Raw genomic sequence first — 22,515 nt, 5'->3', positions numbered from 1 at the left:
CTCTCACCTCCCACACTGTTTGCATGGAGCCCCAACATTGCAAAGGGGAATCCCGAGTTTGTCTCAACAGAGCTTTTCAAACTGGGTCCCAGAGAGTGCTAGTTTGGTTTAAAAAAAGGTGGCGTGGTGGTAAAGAATCCGCCTGCCAACGCAGGAAATACAAAGAGACACAGGTTGGATCTCTGGGTTGGGAAGATGCCCTGGAGTAGGAAACAGCACCCAATTCCAGTATTCTTGCCTGGAAAATTCCATGGACAGAGGAGCCTGGTGAGCTATAGTCCATGGGGTCACAAAGAGTCAGACACGACAGACTGAGCACACACATGCATACAGTGGGAAGGGAGAATTCTGTGGTCAAACAGCCTTCAGAAAGAAGTCAACAGGCTTATTTACTACAGAATCTCTCAGAGTCTTCCACGTGCTAAGGCCCATCAGGAATCTGTAAGGGGAGGTAAGGAGCAGGCGGTCTTTCACCTCTACTCATTTTTTCTCTCCTCACCTCCCCTCCCTCTGACCAGACATCTCAAAGTGTGGGGGTTTCAGAAAACACTCCTCTGGAGGAAGAATAAGTCCTAGTTCCAGGAAACCTCTAGTTTCGTAGAACGACCCGGGTTGTTTGGAGGATACCCACATATCCTCAGAGGAAGGATCTAAGCCCCCGTGTGCCACCTGCCACGCTCCTGCTCAGGAAGGGCTCCCAGCTCCAGGCCTCAAAATGCACAAGGCCAGTCTAGGTCAGGCCTGGCTGCAAAAGGGCACTGGATTATGGATTTTACCCTGGGGGAGCTGAGGGCTGTGGAAGACTGGCATAGCTTGACGGTGAATTATAAACAGTTTATCACCTAGAAAGTCATCATCTTGGGCAACTCTTCAGTGTGAATGGCCATTGGAATCCCCCAGAGGACTTGTTAAAATACAGGCTGCTGGGCCCCACCCCCAGAGTTTCTCATTCAGCACATTTTGGGGGGCAGCTAAGGGCTTCACACTTCTGACAAGTCCCCAGGGGGTGGGGATGCCAACGCTGCTGGTTAGGACCACACTTGGTAAACTAGAGTGCAGGGCCTGAATCCTTAGTCAGAGAGCCCATTGTAAAGTCCACACTGTCCTCTCAGCAACTCCATGCTGGGCCAGGTACCAGAGTGGGTGGCCCTTCACCCAAACAGCCTCCCCAAGCACCTAACGCAGCCAGAAGACAAATGTTCCCTTCCTTGACTCCCACCACCCCCAGCCCAGAGCCACTCTAATTATCATCTGACCTTCATTCATTCATTCAATAAACATCCAGTGAGGGCCTGGTGCCAGGTGCTACAGACCCCAGGTCAACAACCACCCCTTCTGCCGTCTTGGACCTGGCAGCCCAATTGTCAAACGAGGGGCAGGCAAGGAAGATAGATCATTACAACACAGGGTGGCAGCTTTTGCCACATCTCCTGAAGTCCCTTCATCTCAGGTCAGGTATGGATTCCTCTCAGTTCCACCTCTGAGAGAGTTCCCAGCGCCTGTCTACTTTCTGCCTGCTCTGTCACCCAGGCCACCACCATGCCCGCCTGGAGAGCTATACTCCTATCGCCTACTGGTCTCCTCAGTGTCACTCTTGCCCCCTCCAATCCAGGGTGACCTTTTAAAAATGGAAATCACATCATGCTGCTCCCTACTGAGGATGCCTCAGTGGCTGTGGCTTCCCTCATCAGAGCTCCAGCCCCACCAGCCTCTCTTCCCTTCACACTGTCCCCACGGCTGCTGCTTCTTATCCCTCAGCTCACGTTTCTGCTTAAACGCCACTTCCTCCAGCAGCCTTCCTTGACTGCCATTCTAGCTCAGTGTGGAGGATTCAAGGGGGCTGCAAATCCTCTGATGGTCCTCCAGTGAGAGCAAGGCTTTGTTTTCCCTCCTCTTGAAGCTGAGCTGGAGCTCAGATCACTTTGATCAACAGAATCTGGGTAGGGGATGGAGGTGGGTGTTCAAGGAGACTGCAGCTCCCCCACTGCCACCTCGAGACCCTGAGCTCCCGTGACTGAAGTGAGACTCTGACCCCAAGTGGAGAGGGTAGCAGCCCAGCTGAGTCCAGCCTTATAGCTGTCTTCACCAAAGTGCCAGGAAAGGGGTGGGGGGAGCCGTCTTAGACCTCCCAACCTGGACTCTAGCAATCATTCCATCCTAGCAATCATTTGATGACATGCTGTCTTTCATTTATTTGCATATGTTTGATGCCATATCTCACTCCTCCACGAGACGGTAAATTCCACCAAGGCAGGAATCAAGTCTGTCTTGTTTGCCATTGGAAGCCAGGACCGGGCATTGGTAGGTACTCAGTAAATACTGGCTGAATAAGCAAACCAACAAGTGCAGAGTATCGTGGACACACAGGAGGGCACCAGGATAGACTCATGGAAGCTTTGCAGAGGAAGTGATACCTAAACGCTAGGCCTGAAGAGCAAGCAGATGGCAGGGTTCAAAGAGCAGGGCCACAGGGACTGGGCGTCGCCCCAACCACATCACCTATGGACAGTGCCCAGGCGTGTACTCATGAGAGAGAAAGAGGAGGGATTGTGTGTCTTCAGCAAGAAGCACAGTCTAGGAAAACAAGAGATGCTTGATATACACCCCTGTGACTTCTTGGAGAGAGAAGCCTGAGCTGAAAGTCAGGAGCCCTGGGAGTTCTCACTCAGAAGCTCACAGTGTAGCCTTTGTAACATCCCCCTTAGCTTGCCTGGTGCTCAGATGGTTTGAGATAAAACCAGTGACTCCCTCACTACATCCCTGGGTTATCATGAGGATTATAAGAGAGCAAAGAAGTCAGAGTGCTTTGAAAAAGGTGTGTTAGAACAGAAATATGTCATGGTGGAAGAAGACACACATGATGGTATTGTTTTCTGAACGTTCTGTTGCCACATGGAACTCAGCCTGGGTGAGTCAAGCCCAGACTCCTCTTGGGCACTCCCTGGGGAGCTGGAAGTTTTTCAACTGCCCAGGTGGAGAGGAAGTAGCTGGGGCCTTAGAAAGAGAACCCATGGAGCAAAGTAGGAGCACTAGACTTGGTGTCAAGAGACATGAGTTCCTGTTATGGACTGAGTGTCTGTATTCCCCCAGAAGTCATATGTTGAACTCTACTGTCCATGTGATGGTGTTAGGAGGTAGGGCCTTTAGCAGACAGTAAGGATTAGATTAGGTCTTGGGGGATGAGGGGAGTCCTCATGATGGGATCAGTGCCCTCGAAAGGCTCTCTAGCGCTTGCTTCCTCTCTCTGTCCTCCACTCCATGAGGACGCAAGAAGGATCAGCGCCCACAAGCCACAGGAGGGAGCTCACCAGAACCTCACAAAACCACCACTGGTGCCCTGATCTCCGGCTTCTGGCCTCCAAAACTGGGAGAAATCCATTGCTGTTTACAAGCCACCCAGTCCAGAGTACTTTGTTATAGGAGCCCAAATGGACTGTGCAGTGGGAATAACATGACCAGACCTGGGCCTGGGCACCAACCCCCTCACCCTGAGAGGTTACCTGGCAGATAGGTGGACCTTCTTAATAAAGGACCTACCAGATGCAGAGTACATCATGAGAAACGCTGGGCTGGAAGAAGCACAAGCTGGAATCAAGACTGCCGGGAGAAATATCAATAACCTCAGATACGCAGATGACACCACCCTATGGCAAAAAGTGAAGAGGAACTAAAAAGCCTCTTGATGAAAGTGAAGGAGGAGAGTGAAAACGTTGGCTTAAAGCTCAACATTCAGAAAATTAAGATCATGACATCTGGTCCCATCACCTCATGGGAAATAGATGGCGAGACAGTGGAAACAGTGGCTGACTTTATTTTGGGGGGCTCCAAAATCACTGCAGATGGTGACTGTAGCCATGAAATTAAAAGATGCTTACTCCTTGGAAGGAAAGTTCTGACCAACCTAGATAGCATATTAAAAAGCAGAGACATTACTTTGCCAACAAAGGTCCGTCTAGTCAAGGCTATGGTTTTTCCAGCAGTCATGTGTGGATGTGAGAGTTGGACTGTGAAGAAAGCTGAGCACCGAAGAATTGATGCTTTTGAACTGTGGTGCTGGAGAAGACTCTTGAGAGTCCCTTGGACTGTAAGGAGATCCAGCCAGTCCATCCTAAAGGAGATCAGTCCTGGGTGTTCATTGGAAGGACTGATGCTGAAGCTGAAAACCCAATTATTTGGCCACCTCATGCGAAGAGTTGACTCACTGGAAAAGACCCTGATGCTGGGAGGGATTGGGGGCAGGAGGAGAAGGGGACGACAGAGGATGAGATGGCTGGATGGCATCACTGACTCGATGGACATGAGTTTGAGTAAACTCCAGGAGCTGGTGATAGACAGGGAGGCGTGGCGTGCTGCGGTTCATGGGGTCGCAGAGTCGGACACGACTGAGCGACTGAACTGAACTGAACTGAACCAGATGGCAGGACAAGGCTTCTCTGGACAGCCAGAATGAGGGACCCAGAGCACAGCCCAGATCTTGTGCACTGAGCTCCAAAGAAGAGGCAGCCAGAGGTCAGGCTGGTTGGCCCTGGGGTCAGAGGGCAAATCCAGGCATCCCCTGGAGACTCTTGCTTCCAAAAGCCGTGGGGGGTGGGGGGGTGGGCTCTGCTGACACATCGGCCTGGTGCCGAGGGCCCACAGCAGCTGCACTGGCCTGGCCACACCCTAATTAGACTTTCATGGTGTGTCCAGCGGCCTGCTGGGCCCGACTGCCAGCTGGGGCTCCCCTTCTGTCTGGTGGCCTCAGTTAATGAAGCCATGAGGGGCTGACTGAGCTCATTACAGGCCATGTGAAGGAACAGGGTGCCCCTGCACATGCTCCCCCAGGGCCTCCCACCCCCGTGTCCACACTGAGAACAGGAAGAGGGAGCTGAATCCAAATCAAGAGGAAGGAGAGGGGCGGAAGCTGAGCTCCAGCCCAACCACGCAGCCTGAACGGCTCCCGTGACAGCCCAGCCAGAGATGTGGGTTTCTGTACATGAGTCTGAGTCTGTGGTTTTAGCAGAGTGTTCAGAGTCCATGGCTGCTCTCAGACCACACCCAGGCCTTTCTCATCTCAGTACAAGGAGGAAGAATGAGAGTGAAGGTTCAAATTTGCCACTTCCCAATAACTGGCCCACAGACATGTTTGTACAAGCCTTTCTGTCATCTTTAAGAAGGGATACTGATCTGACTCAAAGCAAGTGCTCAGTTAATGTGCTCAATACATCATTACTGTTGTTGTTGTTACTAAAAGACAGTCACGAAAAGGAACCAAAACCTGAGCTTCTGAATGGCAGGTGAGTGATTTTTTTCTTCTACTTCTCTGCATTTGTAACAAAAAATGTTTTACTTTTATCTTTTAAAAAAGTACATGCTTTCTCCAAAATATCAGAAAAATGAGATTATGTATGAAAGGGCCCAGACAGTGCCTGGGAGTAAGTTATCAACAGAAGTATCCTCCTGCAGTGAAAGTTTGAATAGATGTGATTGGGTGGGAAAACATGCCTGGTATTTGCAAACGTGTAATAAATTTCTGCCCTTTAATAACGCAATTTCTTCTCCCCAGACGTCAAGGGAAGAAGGCACAGAAGTTGACAGCTCAAAATGCTGAGGCACCCAGGTAAGGAGACATTGAGGGGAGTTTGAAGGAAGAGCGCTCCCTGGCCAGAGTAGAATGCAAAACACAGAGAGAGAAAGGTGGACGCAACTAAACAAAGTGTAGTCTATACACACAACAGCATATCATTCACTCTTAAAAAGGAAGGACACTCTGACACATGTGACAACATGGGTGAGCCTTGAGGACATTATGCAAAGTGGAATAAGCCACAGTCACAGAAGGACAAATACTGTATGCTTCACATATCTGAGGTCCCTAGAGCAGTCAGGTTCATAGAGACGGAGAGTAGAAGGGTGAGTTCCAGGATGGGGGTGGGGAAGGGAAATGGGGCGCTGTTCACGACGTGCAGAGTTTCACATTACTAAGATGAGTGCTGGGGAAGGGTGCGGGTGATGATTACACGACAGTGTGGATGGACTTAACGCCACACACTTGTACATTTTAAAATATTTAAGGTGGTAAACTTTATGTTATGTGTAGTTGACCACAATTTAAACCTATGTAGAGAGAAAAAAAGAGACCGAACCCAGAGGAAAGAGGAACAGAACAGACAGGATGGAGCAAGTCGCTGGTCTCCCGGGGTTGAGGGCCATTCACTGGAGAGATGACTCACAGAGGAGGGGGACCTCCAGGGAGCATGGCCGAGGGGGAAACAGATGGAGGGGGGCCCAACCTGGTAAGGTCATGGCTTCTATCTGCACTTGGCCGCTGGCCCCTTAGGGTCCTGAGCTAGGGGGCATTTACAGCTTGAGGACTCAGCCAGGGATGTGCCCAAGAGGATCAAGCCTCATTCTCTCCTCAAAATCCGAGCTTGGGGTGTGAGAAATTAGGACCTGGAGGGTGTGTGTATATAAATAAGCAACTAAGCCTGGCACCATCCTCCAGGGGAGGAAGGAAGAGGAATACTTTGAGCATCTATTCCAAGGAGAAGCAATTCCAAGGCCACTGTGCTGAAGGAATGCAGACATGGGCTGGCTGACCCCCAGATAAAAGAGAACTGGGTATAGTCAGGATGTCCTGAAAGGCGATGGGCTGGCACCTGGACCCGGATGGAGGCAGAGCCTGGTGCTTGGTGGCATAATAACAACAGAACCATTTATTGAGCACTTCCTGTCTCTGACAAGTGCTTCTCTTGGTCCATCGTGTATTCCTTTCAGCATCTTTATGGGTAGCAACTATTTCTACCCTCACTTTACACCAAGGAAGCCTGAGGGCTGGAGATGAAAGTCACCTGCAGACACTGGGCCTTAAAAGCCCACCATCTGCCCCCAGGGAATCCTGGTTTCCTTGCTGCTTCACCTCCCAGCATTGCCTCCCACCACGCCAGACCCTGAGCCCCTACTCACTTGAACTGGTGCTCCCGGGAGCTGCGGATCTTGGAGGAGAAGCGCTCGGCCAGCTTCTCCAGGCTGCGGGAATACTCGAGCTCAATCTCGGCTTTCCGGCGGAAAAACTCCTGGAGGTCCTGGAGCAGCTGCAGCCTCGACTCCGACTGCTGCTCCAAGCACTTGAACTGCTCCACCAGCTGCGTGCGGATCTCTGTAGGCAGAGGCAGGAGCAGGCTGTGAGGTGGAGGGGACAGCAGGGCGATCCGCCCAGCCTACCCACCGCCAGTGGCCCAGGCACTGTGATGCCAGCCGCCCCCTCCCCACCACCCGCCACCCAGAGCCTCTCCAGGCACTGGCAGGACGATTGAGCAAATGCCAGGTTTTGCCACAGTGTAACGCAATGTTTCCCAAAGTTGAATCACCGCATGTCACCACCATGATTTCTGCCATACCCACACATCACCTGCATTATTATTTTTTCCACATGATCTAGTAAATTCACTCACTTTTCTTACTGAAAACAACTTACTTAAAACATACAGTTTAATGTCGTTATGGCAAGGGTAAAACTAGAACCACTTGCCGTCTTGGTACACAGAAACTTGATTCAACAAAAACAAAAATTTTGTTAAAATTCTCTCCAGAGACTATTGCTTACCAAAGGCCCGAAGCCTAAGCTTCTGAGTCTCCATCAACAAGAGGAAAATGGGAGCATGAGAGGAGTTAGAGACAGACTTCCTCCAGGTGTAGTCAGGACTGAGCGAGGGCAGAAGGGATGCCATTCAATCTCAGGTTTCAGGATTATTTAAGGTTATTTAGGTTATTTATCTCTCAATCACCTTGAGATTCCATGCATCACCATCTCAGGTACCACCAGAGAATGTAGTCCAGGCTTCAGGAAATCCTGACAGAGCAAACCAGGTCTGTGTACCCAGGGCAAAAGTTCACAAGCAGGGGCTAGAGATAAAAATCACAGCCGGATCCCAGTGGTTTTGTCAGGGCTGCCGTCACCACACAGTAACCTCTTCCCCACCATCCCACAGGCTGCCCAGCAGATTAGTCTCTCCACACTGTGCTCACACCAGCTCCCTGCTCAAAACTCTTCAGGGCCCTCCTCTGACTGAGTATTAAGTCCAACTCCTTAGCACGGAATTCAAGGCCACCCACTATCTGACCCCAAACTTCTCTGTATCTCCCCCCAGTGAACTCACTATTTCTTCAGACTAGTCCCTGAGATGTCCAATCCTATTGTAGAAACAGGCCTCCTGTCTGAAAAGGTGGCCAGTACATCTTAGCATCCTTTGGAAAAGTGGTCTTCAAAGCATGCAGCGCTACTCTGGGGCACTGGAAGCCTTGCCAGGGGGTGCACGGCAGGAACTGTTACCAAGGCATGGGTTTGAGATCCTACTTCCATTCCCACTCTTTCTTCCTTTGCCTGAGAATGTGCCTCGGCATCTCTCCTTTCCCATCTGCCTCTTCACAACCATCCTCTCTATTTGCAGAAGGCCATCTTCTCCCTTATTCAGAATCTGATTATGGTGCAATTTCTCAAAGAGTCAAGGTAGAGAACAGTTAAAAATGTTGGTGCTAGCAAAACTTCTTTAATCTAGGGACCATAAACCCCTGCTACACAAAGTGTGGTCCATAGACCAGCAGCATCAGCATCTTCCATAGGTTTATTAGAAACACAGCCCTTGGTCAGTCCTGACTATACCTGGAGAAAGTCTGTCTTTAACTGCCCTCCCACTCCCGTTTTCCTCTTGTTGATACAGACAGAAGTCTTAGTCTTAGAAACAACACCCATAGACTTATTAGAAACCTTAGGTCCCAACCCAGACCTTCTGAATCACAATCTGCATTTTAACGAGATCCCTGGATGGTCCTTGTGAACCTTAAAGCCATCCTATCCATCTCATTCTGAGAAGCACCCATTCTGTCTTACTTTTTATTTTTAGTAATTATTTATCAAATTATAAAACACTGATATTATTTTGATGAACTGCATGATAAATCAATATGAAATAAAGATACTTAGGGTTTTATGGTCAAAGCAAATTTTTTAATGTCCATTTCAATTTACATACATATTTTGGACAAAAAGAAAAGAGAAATCAATAAAAAAGTTCAAGCATGAAAACATATTATGTAAAATTCTGTGAAGGAAGTAGAAGGGAATTATGACTTCAAGAAGGTAAAGATAAGAACAATATAACTATAAATTTTCTGACTTGTACAGGTAATTTTTGATGATTGGTGGTGGATACAAATGTTTTGTGGTATTTATCTTCAGTTCAGCTCAGTTCAGTTCAGCTGCTCAGTCGTGTTGGACTCTTTGCTACCCCATGAATCACAGCACGCCAGGCCTCCCTGTCCATCACCAACTCCCGGAGTTTACTCAAACCCATGTCCATCGAGTTGGTGATGCCGTCCAGCCATCTCATCCTCTGTCTTCCCCTTCTCCTCCTGCCCCCAATCCGTCCCAGCATCAGTGTCTTTTCCAATAAGTCAACTCTTCGCATGAGGTGGCCAATTACCACCATGCAATTCCACCCATAGATCATATCCAGAAGAAATCAGTGTTCATGTCTACACTCAAAATATGGAAAATATTCACAGAAGCTTATAGCTAAATATTAGAAACAACCCAAAATGTCCATTAAGAGTACATAAGATTTTTTTTCAAAGGGACAATTTATTTCAAAATGCTTGTCAGTCTTAAAATATTAATGGTAAAGTGAATTTATGCAAGGAGTAGATAAGATTTTTTAAATGTGAGATGTTCATTCAACGGAATACCATATGATAAGGGAAAAAATGATCTACTGCTACCATGTTGATGGAAAGTAGCAAGGAAAAAAATAAGATCATGCAAAAAAACAACTTATGGTGACTGAGTTCAGAGAAATGATCACCTTTGGGGGTAATGACTGAGAGAGGGTTCAAGGTTGCATTCTGGAATACTGGAGCTAGACCATTACACCTTGATCTGGTAAAAATTAACTGAGCTGCACACTAAGATCCGAGCATTCTACTGTACATAAGTGATACATCAATAAAAAGGCAAACTAAAAATTGCTGTTATTTAGTTTGCATTTGATACAGTTAAGAGGGTAGAGTAATTTTATTCTACAAGGTCAATATTTACAATATGGCAGAAATGATATCCTTTGTAACTGTTTAAATTTCTGGTGAACATTTCAGATGTCAAGTTAAAATGTGTGAGGCAAAAGAGATTTTTTTTTTCCCCAAAGTTCATGTAGAGGGTAGGCAAGCAAAAAAGTTTTAAAACCAGTGTTTAAGAGGCCAAGCACTGCCCCTCCCAGGAAGTCCCGGTTGGCTCAGCCCTCATGACCCCACTCTGAACTCCCATGGTCCATGCAATTAGTCTCAGAGAGACTTGTGCTCTTTTCTTTAAATTCTTTCATGGACGCATGTCATATTAGCTCCTCAAAAGAAATTTTAAGATCTGACAGTGGATTCTCCCAGCACAAATATCAATATCTGTATAGCAAATCCCTATTTACCTTTACCAAAGTGCTTTTACCCAAGGACATCAAATGTTGTGATTATGGGAATCTCACCCAACACACATACACATATGCATACACACAAACATACACACCACACACACCCACACACAATGCACACATCACATTCACATGCCACATGGCTTCACATTTACACACATCACACACACCTAGCACACATACACATACCAGACACACATCGCATCCATACACCACAGAGACTCACATACTGCACAAATACCACACATACCACACAATCACCACAACCACCACACACATTCATACATACGTACCACATACCCACACCACTAACACACCACATCCCAAACACACCCCACACACATTCACACATGCTATGCGTATACTATACCCATACCAGACATGGATGTTATTATTATTATCCATTTTTACAGTTGAAGAAACCAGGACTCTGTGTAAACTAATCAGGAACTTGTCCAAGGTCACATTTTGCTCTATTGACTGTAACAGTCTACACAGGCCCTCCTTGATATGGCTCACTTGTTAAACTGGACTGAGATGCCGTCACTCCCACAAGTGCAAGCCCTGCCATATTAATACATAGTTATAAAAATGTTTTCTAAATATTTTAAAAATTACTTTTAGACCATCTACTATTTGAGACTCAAAATAACCTTAATAATAATCATGAGTACTTACAGAGCACACCATGTGTTCCATGCCTGATGTTGAGTTCTCTGGATATTTATCTCACATAATCTGTATAATATCCCCTCTAAAGTGGGTGCTACTAGTATTCCCCCACCTTTTCTCCACAGATGAGGAAGTGGAGGCGCAGAAATAAGTAGCCTCTGGTCATAACAGCTGGTGTGTGGCAATTAACCTAGGAATCAAGCCTAGGTCCTCAGTTGAGAGCAATGACCCTCCAGACACCTCACTAAAATGAGGCCATATTATTTTCTTTCAAGACTTTAATCCATCTGTATTCAATTTCTTTTATCCTTTTTGTAACAAGATGGTGGGCTAAAGAGATAGTATTTATCAAGAATGCTGCAGCCACTCCCTTCCTCCATTACAGGGCATTATCAGGAGCCAATGTTCTCCTATTTTAGAGGGAAATCTCATAAATCACACTTCTCTGACAGGAGACGATTTGGAAGCAGCAGAGAAACCTCCCTCAGTTCACACAACCAGCTGGAGCCTGGAGCAGCTTGGACAGCCCAGAGTCAAGCCTCTCTCACAGGAGAGGCCCTGGCAGGAGCCACACTGCTGCCTGCCTGCCCGTGCTGTGGAACCTGCTGGGATCTGATTACCCATCTCCTTATCTCTAACTCCCTTCCAAGTTTCTCCTCCTTAGAGCCAGCACAGATTTGGCTTTTCTCGGGGTCGGAGATTTCAAAGAGAGAGAAAAATAAATAAATAAAACAACTGCTTGCAAGGCACAGACTTCATTCAGAAGACAGTCCCCCTAGGAATGGTTCCAATCTCGGCACAGCACTGAGGAGCGGAAAAATGAGAGGGGGTTGGGCAGGGAGGAGAAGGGGCTTAGAGAGCTGGGAAAGGCTTTGCTATCAGAACATTTAGAGCTGTAGGTGACCGCCCTGACTCCTGGCACAGCCTCCTGGTTTTACGGAGGCGTGAGGCCCAGAGAAGGTCTCCTGAAGCACAGCTCTCTCTGTGTCACTCTCCATGGAGCAACAGGAGAGAACAAATCTGACTCCATACTGCATCTGTCTCTTTTACTTTAACCTTTGTCTTCTATTGCTTTTGCTACAAGTTCATCACAAGTTTATCAATTTAATAATGCCTAGAACCTGAAATATACAGGATAGCCCATTCTCAAGGCTCTGCCCTAAAAATCCCCCGTGCTCCACCTACTTACCCTTTCCTCCCGCCTTGCTCCTCCAATGTCATATGGTTGGAATCATTTTAAAACTGGCTTCTTTTACTTAGTAATATACACTTATAGTTCTTTCATGTCTTTTCATGGCTTTTTTTCATGGCTTGATAGCTCGTTTCTTTTTATTGCTGAATAATATTCCATTTTCTGTAATAATATTCATGGTTTCTTTATCCATTCACCTTTTGGCAATTATGAATATTTTGGGCAAGTTTTCATGTGAACATAAGTCATAAGACTTCCCTTGTGGCTCAGCTGGTAAAGAATCAGCCTGCAGTGCAGGTGACCTGGGTTTGATCCCTGGGTTGGGACGATCCCCTGGAGAAGGGAAAGGCTACTGACTTCAGATTTCTGGCCTGGAGAATTCCACAGACTGTATAGTACATGGGGTCTCAAAGAGTTGGACACAACTGAGTGACTTTCACAAGTCATCCTCACTCCATCTGGATAAATACCTTTTTGTTAACTAATAAGCAGATACTCCAATACTTTGGTGTGAAGAGCCAACTCACAGGAAAAGACTGATACTGGGAAAGGTTGAAGGCAAAAGGAGAAAGGGGCAGCAGAGAATGTGATGGCGAGACAGCATCACTGACTCAATGGACATAAATCTGAGCAAACTCCAGGAGACAGTGAAGGACAGGGAAGCCCAGCATGCTGCCATCCATGGAGTTACAGAGTCGGACATGGCTTAGTGACTAAACAATAACAACAAAACTAAATTTAACAGCAGTTTTAGGTTTAAAGAAAAAATGGGGAATTCTAGTTTTTAAAATTAGTACAAAATTCAAAAATTAGAAAGGGTATAAAGAGAAAATTCTCTCTTCCACCCTTGTTCACCAGCTACCTAGTCCCTCTCTAGCAAGGTAACCAAGTTTCCAAGTTCATATTTCTATAAATAACAGCATATTTGAAAAATATTATCTCCCCTGTTTTTATGCATATTATAGCATGACATTCACAGTGTCCTGTACTTTTTTTTTTTTAAAGAACACTTCAGGGCAGTGGGGGTTGGAGACTTCCCAGGTGATCCAGTGGCTAAGACTGTGCTCCCAATGCAGGCAGCACAGGTTCAGTCTCTGATTGGGGAACTAAGAGTCTGCATGCTGCATGGAGCAGTCAAAAAAACCGAAAACAAAACATGCATGCACACACACGATACACTGGGGAAATCAACCCATGTAATTTTATAAAGAATTTTCACATTTCTTTTTAAAGCACTATAGAATTCTATATTCTATATTCCAAATGTTAATTTTCTTAGCCAGTCCCCTTTCCTGGACCTTCAGGTTGTTTGCAATCATTTACCACCATAAAAAGTGCTGGAATAAACAACCATATACAAGCCTAATTTTGCACACATGCAGGGATGTGATCTGTGTGATGAATTCTCTACCTAGCAGTACTAGTTCAAAAATTTCCCACCAGAGATTTATGAGAGGGTCTCCGGCACAATTAGAAAGCTGACATGCTGGGATTTACTTCAAAATAACCTTGATGGGGGACCAGGGAGTGGTCATACTATGGGTAAAAACAAACAAACAAAAAAACATGATTGGCTTTGAGTTGACTGGAGAAGTTTAGTTGTGGTGAAGAACATGGGGAAGAGGCTTCTTATACTATTCTCTCTACTTTTTGTAATGTTTGAAACTTTCCACAATAAAAAGGAGAGCAAAGAAAGTCAGACAAAGCCAGAAATGTGATACAGCTCCTGCAGCTCTGGTTAACAGGTCTGACCAGTTAGAAATTAAGAATGCCAATAACTTGTCTCCAGAGGCCTCTGCCCCTAGCCTGCAGAGGGCTCTCCTGGGCTAGAGGGAGGGACCAGAGAATGACCGTAAGAGCAGGCCCCACTCAATTCTCATCCTTGCACCCTGTCCTGAGAATGTGGTAAGTTTTCTGACACTCCCTGGGACAGCAAGCCCCACTTTCACAGTCTGTATCCATCCTAAAAATCAAGATCCAGTGAGTGTGTGTCCCTCTGCTCCACAGAGGCAGCTGGTGTACCTTCCTCAGGATGAAATTTCAGGAGCGAACAAGGAGAATGGTATGTTTCACAACGGCACGATCCTGCCTGAATCTGGCACTGTTCTCATTCCTACTTTATGGATGAAGCAGTTGAGACTCAAGGAGGGGGTGGGAGTACCTAGGGTCACCCAGAAAGCAGCAGAGCCAGGGCTCAAATCCAGAGAAAGGGGTAGACAGGAACCAAGATGACCCAGTCTCCAGTTTAGGGTGCTTTTCCTGGGGTTCTCCAGGCCTTCTCTTTCAAGGACCGAGTACCACTCCACCTCCAGTCTCCACTCCCACACTCCATCCGTCATCTCAGTGCCATTCTCATTGGTTCTGGCTGTCACCATGTCCCCCACTGCAACCTGACCTTGACCTCAGGCCCTCCTACGGTGCAGGGAAACATCAGTTCAAATCCTGGCCCTGCGACATACTTAGCTGGTGGACTTGAGAACATTTCCTCATTTCTCAGAGTCTCATTTCCCCCTGTAAAATGGGGATGATAATAATCTGTCTCATATTGTGGTCTTAAGGGTTGATAAGTGACCATGAAGAAAGTTTTTCGTATAGTGCTTCATATACATTAGCACTGCACCCAGTGGCTACTGGCCACACGTGGCTCTTTAAATTTCATCAAAATAAAAAATTCACTCCTCAGTTGCACTTGCCACATTTCCAGTGCTCAAAAGCATGGCTACTGTATTGGACACTACAGAATATTTTCAATACTGCAGAAAATTCAACTGGATAGCGCCATATGAGAGGCTCAGTAATGGTTAGCTATGATTCTCATTTATTATTATTGCTTTCTGTGGCCATTTCTCATCTTCTCAGGTGGAATAAAGACCTAAGGCAAGAGTGACATCCATGTTTTATTACTCAGATTTTACGCTCAACCCCTCCAACTACAGCAGTGTAATGGGGCCCGCGAGGCCCGCAGAACAGCAAGATGGAGATCCATTCTCATTGCTGCCAGCCCAGCGCATAGCATCCTGAGGGATCCACTGCCCTCCTCCTCCAGCCTTAGGAGAGGCGGAGAGGATGAACGCAGCGGGGCCTGGAGCCCAGCCGCTCTCACGAGGTGGGCTGTTGTCTCTGCCAGAGGCCACTGTGAGGTCTTGGGCAGACAAGTCATTTTCTCTGAGCTGTTTTCCAGTCTGTAAAAGGCAGGTAAATACAGATACCCTGCAGAGCTGCTGCAAAGATCAGACTAGAAATAACGTGTGGGATGTGCCAGACGCCTAGAAGACCCTCCGCAAACAGCCTCACTGAGAGGCGGCAGGACACAGCAGGAAGGGAACGGCCTATGGGCTTTGGGGAGAGCCAGCCTGGGTTCCAAACCTGGTTTTCTCCACTTTGTATAAGTCTCTTTGGCTCTCTGAGTCTCTTTTCTAGTCTATAAACTTGGGAATAACAATACCTTCCTTTGTTAAAAGAGCGAGAGGTGGTGTGCACATGAGGCTCCCGGCTCTGTGCCTGATATCTAGCTGGTAGGCAATAAACGGCAAGAAGGGGGCGTCCCTGCCGCTGCAGCCGCGCAGAGTGAGCAGAGCTGGCTGACTCCCAGGCCCAGGCCGCGCCCTCTGTCCAGAGGCCCTCAGGACGGTGGATCGCCCCGCGACAGCCCGGTGAATCATCCTTCGGCCTCTTGGCGCTGGGTTCCCCGCCTCCTTCCCCGCCAGCCTGGGCCCACGGTTCTTTCCTTCTCCGAGTCCTGCACCGAAAGCCCCACAGCCCCGCGCGGGCCCTGCACCCCAGCCTAGTCTCCCAGCCTCGTGTACCTAAAAAGGCTCCTCGTCATGGGGCCCCGCAACCCGTAGGGCGCCGGGTTCCGCGCTCCGCGGGTAGGGGCCGAGCGCGCCCGAGGCCAGGCCAGAAGCGGTGCCGCGCCGTTTCCCCGGCAACCACCGCCGGCCGCGCGCCCGGCCCAGCGGAGCCCGCCTCCCGTCTGGAAGCAAGCTCCTGTCTGCAGACTCCAGCAGACTCAGAGCACCTTATATTAAATTACCTCTCTCGTTTTGCCCAGGACCCCTACCACTGACATCAGTCCGTCCCTGATTAACTTTGACCAGGCCCTTTCGCATCCTTCATCACTTCTGACCACAGAAGTGGGCAGCAGGGAGCGGGTGGCTATCACACCATTCTACAGGAAATTGAGGCCCACGAGAAGGTAAAGGACCTGTGGGAATTACAGGATTCAAACCCCGCTGGCCTGACCCTGCTAGGTGGTGCCGGCGGCTAGCTCTGCTCCCCACCCACACAAGGGATCAGACCCAGAATGGGTTTGTTTCTCAAATCTTATCGCTGCCTCAGCCCTGATAAATGGGCCACTGGGTGATGCGGGGCCAAGAGCTGAGTCTGGGATCAGACTTGCTGAGTTCAGAGCCTGGTCTTGAAGCTTGCTAGCTGTGTGAACTTCAGCAAATCAGTTAGCCTCTCTGGGCCTTGACTTTCCCATCTGCAAAATTCTGGAAGGAAAAAACAGCAGAAAATGACTGCTTAGTGCTTCCCACAAAATTGTCTCCTTGTTCAACCAAAGCAGTGAATATTATGCTACAGCCTTAGGAAGAGGTGCCTACTACTGTTATTCCCTTTTGCAAAGAAGGAGACTGAGGCACAGAGAGGTGAAGTGATTTGCCTCATTTCACCTAATCATTAAGCTCTGAATCATGTAGCACTTGCCAGAGATGCTTCCTGGGTGCCTGTGTATGTTTATGTTAGTCGTTCAGTTGTGTCCAATTATTTGTGCCTCCATGAACTGTGGCCCGCCAGGCTCCTCTGTCCGTGGAATTCTCCAGGCAAGAATACTGGAGTGGGCTGCCGTTTCCTTCTCCAGGGGATCTTCCCGACCCAGGGATTGAACCCAGGTCTCCCAAACTGCAGGCAGATTCTTTACCGTCTGAGCTACAGTGGACTCCTGGGCGCTTACTATATGTACTATACCAAGTCAGCCAAGCTTTTACACTCTGTCTTTATCCATCTCACAGTTATTCAGGGTAGTGAAGGCCAGGCTTAGAATAGACGATCAAATCCCATTGACTCAAGGCCTTCTTGAAACAAATTATGTCCGCTCCCAGCTTACTGGGGGGTGAGAAAACACATACGCGGCAAAGGAGCTGGGAGAAGTGACTGTGGCATTTCCCTCTCTGCTTCTCATCACCAGACCCTCCCCCAGGAAGAAAGCACAGTACATGGGCTAATGTTTTGGAAAAAAATAAGAATTATTTAATGATGGTGATGACCATGCTATTTGTCAACCAGGAAAATCTTCCTCTAAGAGGAAATTATCCGGTTCCAAACAAACTAAGGAATTACAGTCATGGTTGCCAAGATGAGAGATGCGACTACCACTTCCCACTGAGGTCCAAAGCACAGACCCAGCTCTGCAGCATTGTAAGCATCCCTACCCCCGTTGTTAAACCACGTCTCTCAAGCAGAGTTCAAAGCCGAGTGGGTGGGAGAGGGGGTTTCCCTACAGCATCTGGGCCGTGTCCAAATAGCAGCCATTCCTTCTCAGGAAGAAGTCAGACAGAAGTTGCCTACCCGCCTTCCAGATGTTCGGTGAAAAGCACAGAACGGTCAGAATAAGGCCATGGCTCCTCCTACCAGAAGCTGTGAGTTAAAATGGGGCGTGATCAATTTTCAGCACGAGGTTAATATTCACGGCTTTGTTGCTCAATGGTCCTTGAAAGATCAGCTGCATTTAGATGGGAAAATATCAGGAATCATTAATTCCTGAATTTCCAGCTGCATCCTCTGACCAAGGGCATTTTCCTTTATGTTTCCAATCCTACCCCGCTCCTAGAATTCAGAAGTCAGAGAACTAGGGACCCCTGGAAACGTCTAAGTACTTCCCAAGGTTCAGAGCCATTCCCACAGGTGTCTCCTCTAAAAACCCTCTATCCTGTATTTTTAAAAATATATTTCTCTACATCACCTCACTTTTTACACAGTATTGCCATAAATGGAAAAACCTGAGTCACTCTCCATTAATGGAAGGTAACTGTAAAAATAAATACAATGATCATAAAATAATGTTATTAAATTCTACCTAGAGTCTATAGCTGAGACCAGTTTTTTTGGGGGGGTGGGGTTGTTGTTTTTTTTTTAATATAAAAAGAGTTTGGTAAGTATTAGAGGAAGTGTTGAAGACACACTAGCACCTAACAGCAATTTTCTCCTTAAGAGGGGTTGAAGGAGAATTTAAAAAAATAAGTATCTATTTGTGTGAGTCAATGCTATTTAATTCTGTCTCTGTGAACCACCTAAAATTATCCTGTATATACACAGCATCAGTGGTGTTCGTCCCTCCCTTCAGGAAACAATAACTGGTCTAGCCCCTTAATTCACTAAAGGGAAACTGAGGAACGGAGACCCTTACCCCAATGTGGTACCAAAATCTGTGTCTCCCAGCTTTTTGGCCACTGCTCTTTTGATTACAGTTCTTCATACCCAAGTTCTTTCTTCTCTGCTGTGAGGACAGACACTAAGAGCAAGGTCACTGTCAACCACCAAGTTGGCTCCTCACAAATATTTTAGGTGAATAAAGGAGCCAGTCAAAAGAAACAATGTATTATAGAAGGCTGAATAATGCAGCCCGTCCAAAGACATTCAGTTCCTAATCCCTAGAACCTGTGACTATCACCCTAAGTGGCAGAAAAGGACTGTGCAGATACAATTAGGTTAAGAATCTTGAGATAAGCAGATTATCCTGAATCATCCAAGCAGACTCTAAATGGAATCACGAGTGACCTTATAGGCAAGAGAAAGAAAGAGATCGGCACAGACAGAAGAGGAGGAGGTGATGAGGTTACAGAGGCAGAGGCTGGAGTGATGTGGCCACAAGCCAGGGAACTCCTACAGCCCTGGAAGCTGGAAGAGGCAAGGAACGGTTCTCCCCCAGCGTCTCTGGAAGGCGTAAGTGGGGCCCCCTGACACCATCCTAACTTTGGACTGGTGAAACTGACTTCAGACTTCTGGCTTCTAGAACTATGAGAGAATTAATGTGTGTTGTTTTAAGTCACCAGATTAGCAGTAATTTGTTACAGCAGCCACGGGAAACTTATACAGTGTACATTACACCATTTTGAAAGCTCTAAAGAATGATAGAATATGGTCTAAGTAGTGAGTGATATAGAAATTCAGATGACCAGAAGAGGGAGGGACCTTGGTGTGCTGAAGAGTCAGCTGAGACCTCACAAAGGAGAAGAGCCGAGGTGGAACTTGTAGGATCCAGAGAAGCAGAGAGAAGTAGCTGGGCATCTATTACACAAACCCACAAGCATTTACTGGACGCCTACTATGACTGTGTGAGAGAACAAGAGGAGCTGTGGTGGAAACATGTTTACAACAGTTTCCCTGCCTTCAAGGAACTGCCAGTGTACGTGAAGATAAGGCATACCTAGGTGAAAAAATAATTCGCAACATGAGATGAAACAATTCCCTTTCTAGGATCAGAGGCATACACCAAAAAAAAAGTATGTGCAGAAATTTACATCACAACATTATTTATAAAAGTAAAAACTTGTACACAACATAACATAATCCAGCAACAGGATATTGGTTAAATATCCTCACACATCCATGCAATAAACTTCTCTGCAATTTAAAAAATTATGTTGTTTACTGTTTACAGTAGCCAAGAAGATACGGCAACTTAAATGTCCATCGACAAAGGAATGGATAAAGAAGATGTGGTACATAAATACAATGGAATATTACTCAACCATTAAAAAGATGAAATAATGCCATTTGTAGCAACATGGATGTACCTAGACACTATCATACTGACTGAAGTAAGTCAGACAGAGGAGGAGAAATATATGACGTCCCTTATATGTGGAATCTAAAAGGAAATGATACAAATGAACTTACAAAACAGAAACGCGGTCTTGGAGAATGAACTTATGGTTGCTGGGGGAAGGATGGTAGAAAGGGACACATAGGGAATTTGGGATGGACATGTACACACTGCAATATTTAAAACTGATAACCAACAAAGACCTACTGTGTAGCACATGGGACTCTGCTCAATGTTTTGTGGCAGCCGGGATGGGAGAGGAGTTTGGCAAAGAATGGATACATGTGTATGTATGACCAAGTCCCCTTACTGCTCACCTGAAACTATCACAACATTGTTAATCGGCTGTACCTCAATACAAAATAAAAAATAAATAAATAAATAAATAAATAAATTGTGCTATATAATAGTTAATCATATAATGATCTAATAGTTATTATAGTTAATATAGTAGTTAACATGTAAGTTAATTGGAAAATGCCCATAATATATAAATAACAAAAATGGGTTACAAAAATAGGAGGTATAGTCTTCCTAAAATATAACTATAGCTATTTTTACACAGAGGAAAACTAAAGAATATACACCAAAGTGTGAATTGTGGTTATCTCTACATGGTGGGATTACAGATTGATTTGTTTCTTTGATAAATATTTCCTGAGCTAAGCCATGACTTTCCAAACTTTTTCATAAGGGGCTAGAGAATAACTATTTTAGGTTTTGCAGGCCATACATTCTCTATTGCAACTACATAGTTCTGCCCTTGTAGCACAAGAAGGAAAAGACGGTATGGCAATGAATACAGATGGCTGTGTTATAGTAAAACTTTATAAAGACAGGCAATGGGCCACATTTGACCCCTTGGACCTAAGTGCCAATACCCGTACTAATGACTGTGCTTTCCTATCTCTGTATTTTTCAAATCCTCTACATAATGGACCTTATACCTCTAATATATGGAAGGGTAGTAAATTTTTTAAAATACTATCAATAGGCCCTGGAAAAGCCATGGTTGATTCTAGTAGGGTAGCATCTCCTCTCCTCTAGGGTGACAACCTCAAATATCTCCAGAGGTTAGGCAGGTAACAAAAATGTGATTACAGAACTGGTATAAACAATACAGAGAGCACAGATCTGACCAAATACATTAACATTCACTCTTTAATGTTAATGCTGTATCTGCTAAACAAAAAGGATCTATAAACCTCTAGTTTACGACTCTGGAAAGCCTTCCCAGCAAATGTCACTTTAGCTAGTGCCAGCCCTGATGGATTGAAACCCAGAGCATGGCGGATCCCACTCTGTCATGGTTGTCCCCACCTTGACCCCATTAACTCATGTTGAAATGACCAGTCGGGCCAGAGTGCTAATCTTCATTGAAAAGGTGCCTCCAGCCATGTGTGCACTCACCTGACAGTAATAGAATGCAGGATGAATTTCCTTGACCTTCTAATGAGAATGCCACATGGAAGAACATCCAAGGCCTCTGTGAAGCCCAAATACTTGATGCACATTGCAGCTACTGCTCACCGAGGCTTGCATGGGATGGAAACGCACTACATCAGGCTGAGTGATTTATGATTCTGAGAGCCGCATGAATTATTGCCCATTACCTCATCCTGGCAACTTTGCAACTTCTTGCCAATTGATTTTTGGAAAGGAGAGAATGAGAAACAAGATGGGTTGGGCCAGCGTCCGTGTGTGTGTGTGTGTGTGTGTGTGTGTGTGTGTGTGTGTGTGTGTGTGTGTAAAACTCTGCAAGTTTTCAAAGGGAATCTTTGTCCATTCCACAACAGAGGCAGAGGTTAAATTTTCAAGGAGGTCGGAGAGGGGGCCTGGTTAATTGAAGGAATTTTATTTTTAAGGTGTACATCAAGTAAGTCTTTACAATCATCACTCTCGTTTCTTGTTGTCAATCAGGAACCTTTAAGGGAATCTCTTTGGGAGACTTTCCATGCCTCAGAGACAGATGGAGTGCACAAGACATGAAAAAAGGAGTCCAGTTATATACCTTCTCAAATGCTGAGTCCAGAGAACTTTTAAGAAAAGGCCCAGAAAAAAAAAGTACAGAATTATTATGGTTGCCAAATGGCTTAATAATGGGTTACAAGCCTGAGCACAGACAATGTTAGCACATGTACATGCTGTGGTCTGGTAAGACTATTTCTTATTCAAACATGGACTTGAAAAAATAGGTTCTGAGTTAATTCCAGTTCTGTCTCAAGGTATTAACCTTATCCATGAACTGGGATTAATGAGACTTACCTACGAATTGTGGTAAAAATCAAATTAGGAAATATATACATACATGAAAGAGTTCTGTAAACAGTAAAGTCTAACAGGTATGATTCTTCTTCATGGTATGATTATAC

The 22,515-nt window shown here is 46.2% G+C and overlaps 1 protein-coding gene and 1 long non-coding RNA gene across 9 annotated transcripts in view; one reads left to right on the top strand and one right to left on the bottom strand.

Moving 5' to 3' along the window:
* The window catches only part of SRGAP3 (SLIT-ROBO Rho GTPase activating protein 3), a 245,807-nt gene that overhangs the window by 119,379 nt on the left and 103,913 nt on the right, over positions 1 to 22,515 (bottom strand). For all 8 annotated transcript variants that reach the window (XM_043886248.1, XM_043886249.1, XM_043886250.1 and 5 more), the window contains exon 2: positions 6,946 to 7,138. In XM_043886248.1, coding sequence (XP_043742183.1) covers positions 6,946 to 7,138 — 193 coding nt within the window. The remainder of the gene's footprint in view (positions 1 to 6,945; positions 7,139 to 22,515) is intronic.
* On the top strand, positions 4,968 to 11,865 carry LOC122682928. Its single transcript, XR_006337569.1, has 3 exons — positions 4,968 to 5,276; positions 5,546 to 5,599; positions 11,579 to 11,865. It is a non-coding gene; the product is annotated as an uncharacterized LOC122682928 (long non-coding RNA).

Source organism: Cervus elaphus, chromosome 24 (genome assembly GCF_910594005.1).
Source record: "Cervus elaphus chromosome 24, mCerEla1.1, whole genome shotgun sequence".
Taxonomy (NCBI): domain Eukaryota; kingdom Metazoa; phylum Chordata; class Mammalia; order Artiodactyla; family Cervidae; genus Cervus; species Cervus elaphus.
This window is presented reverse-complemented; position numbering and strand designations above follow the sequence as displayed.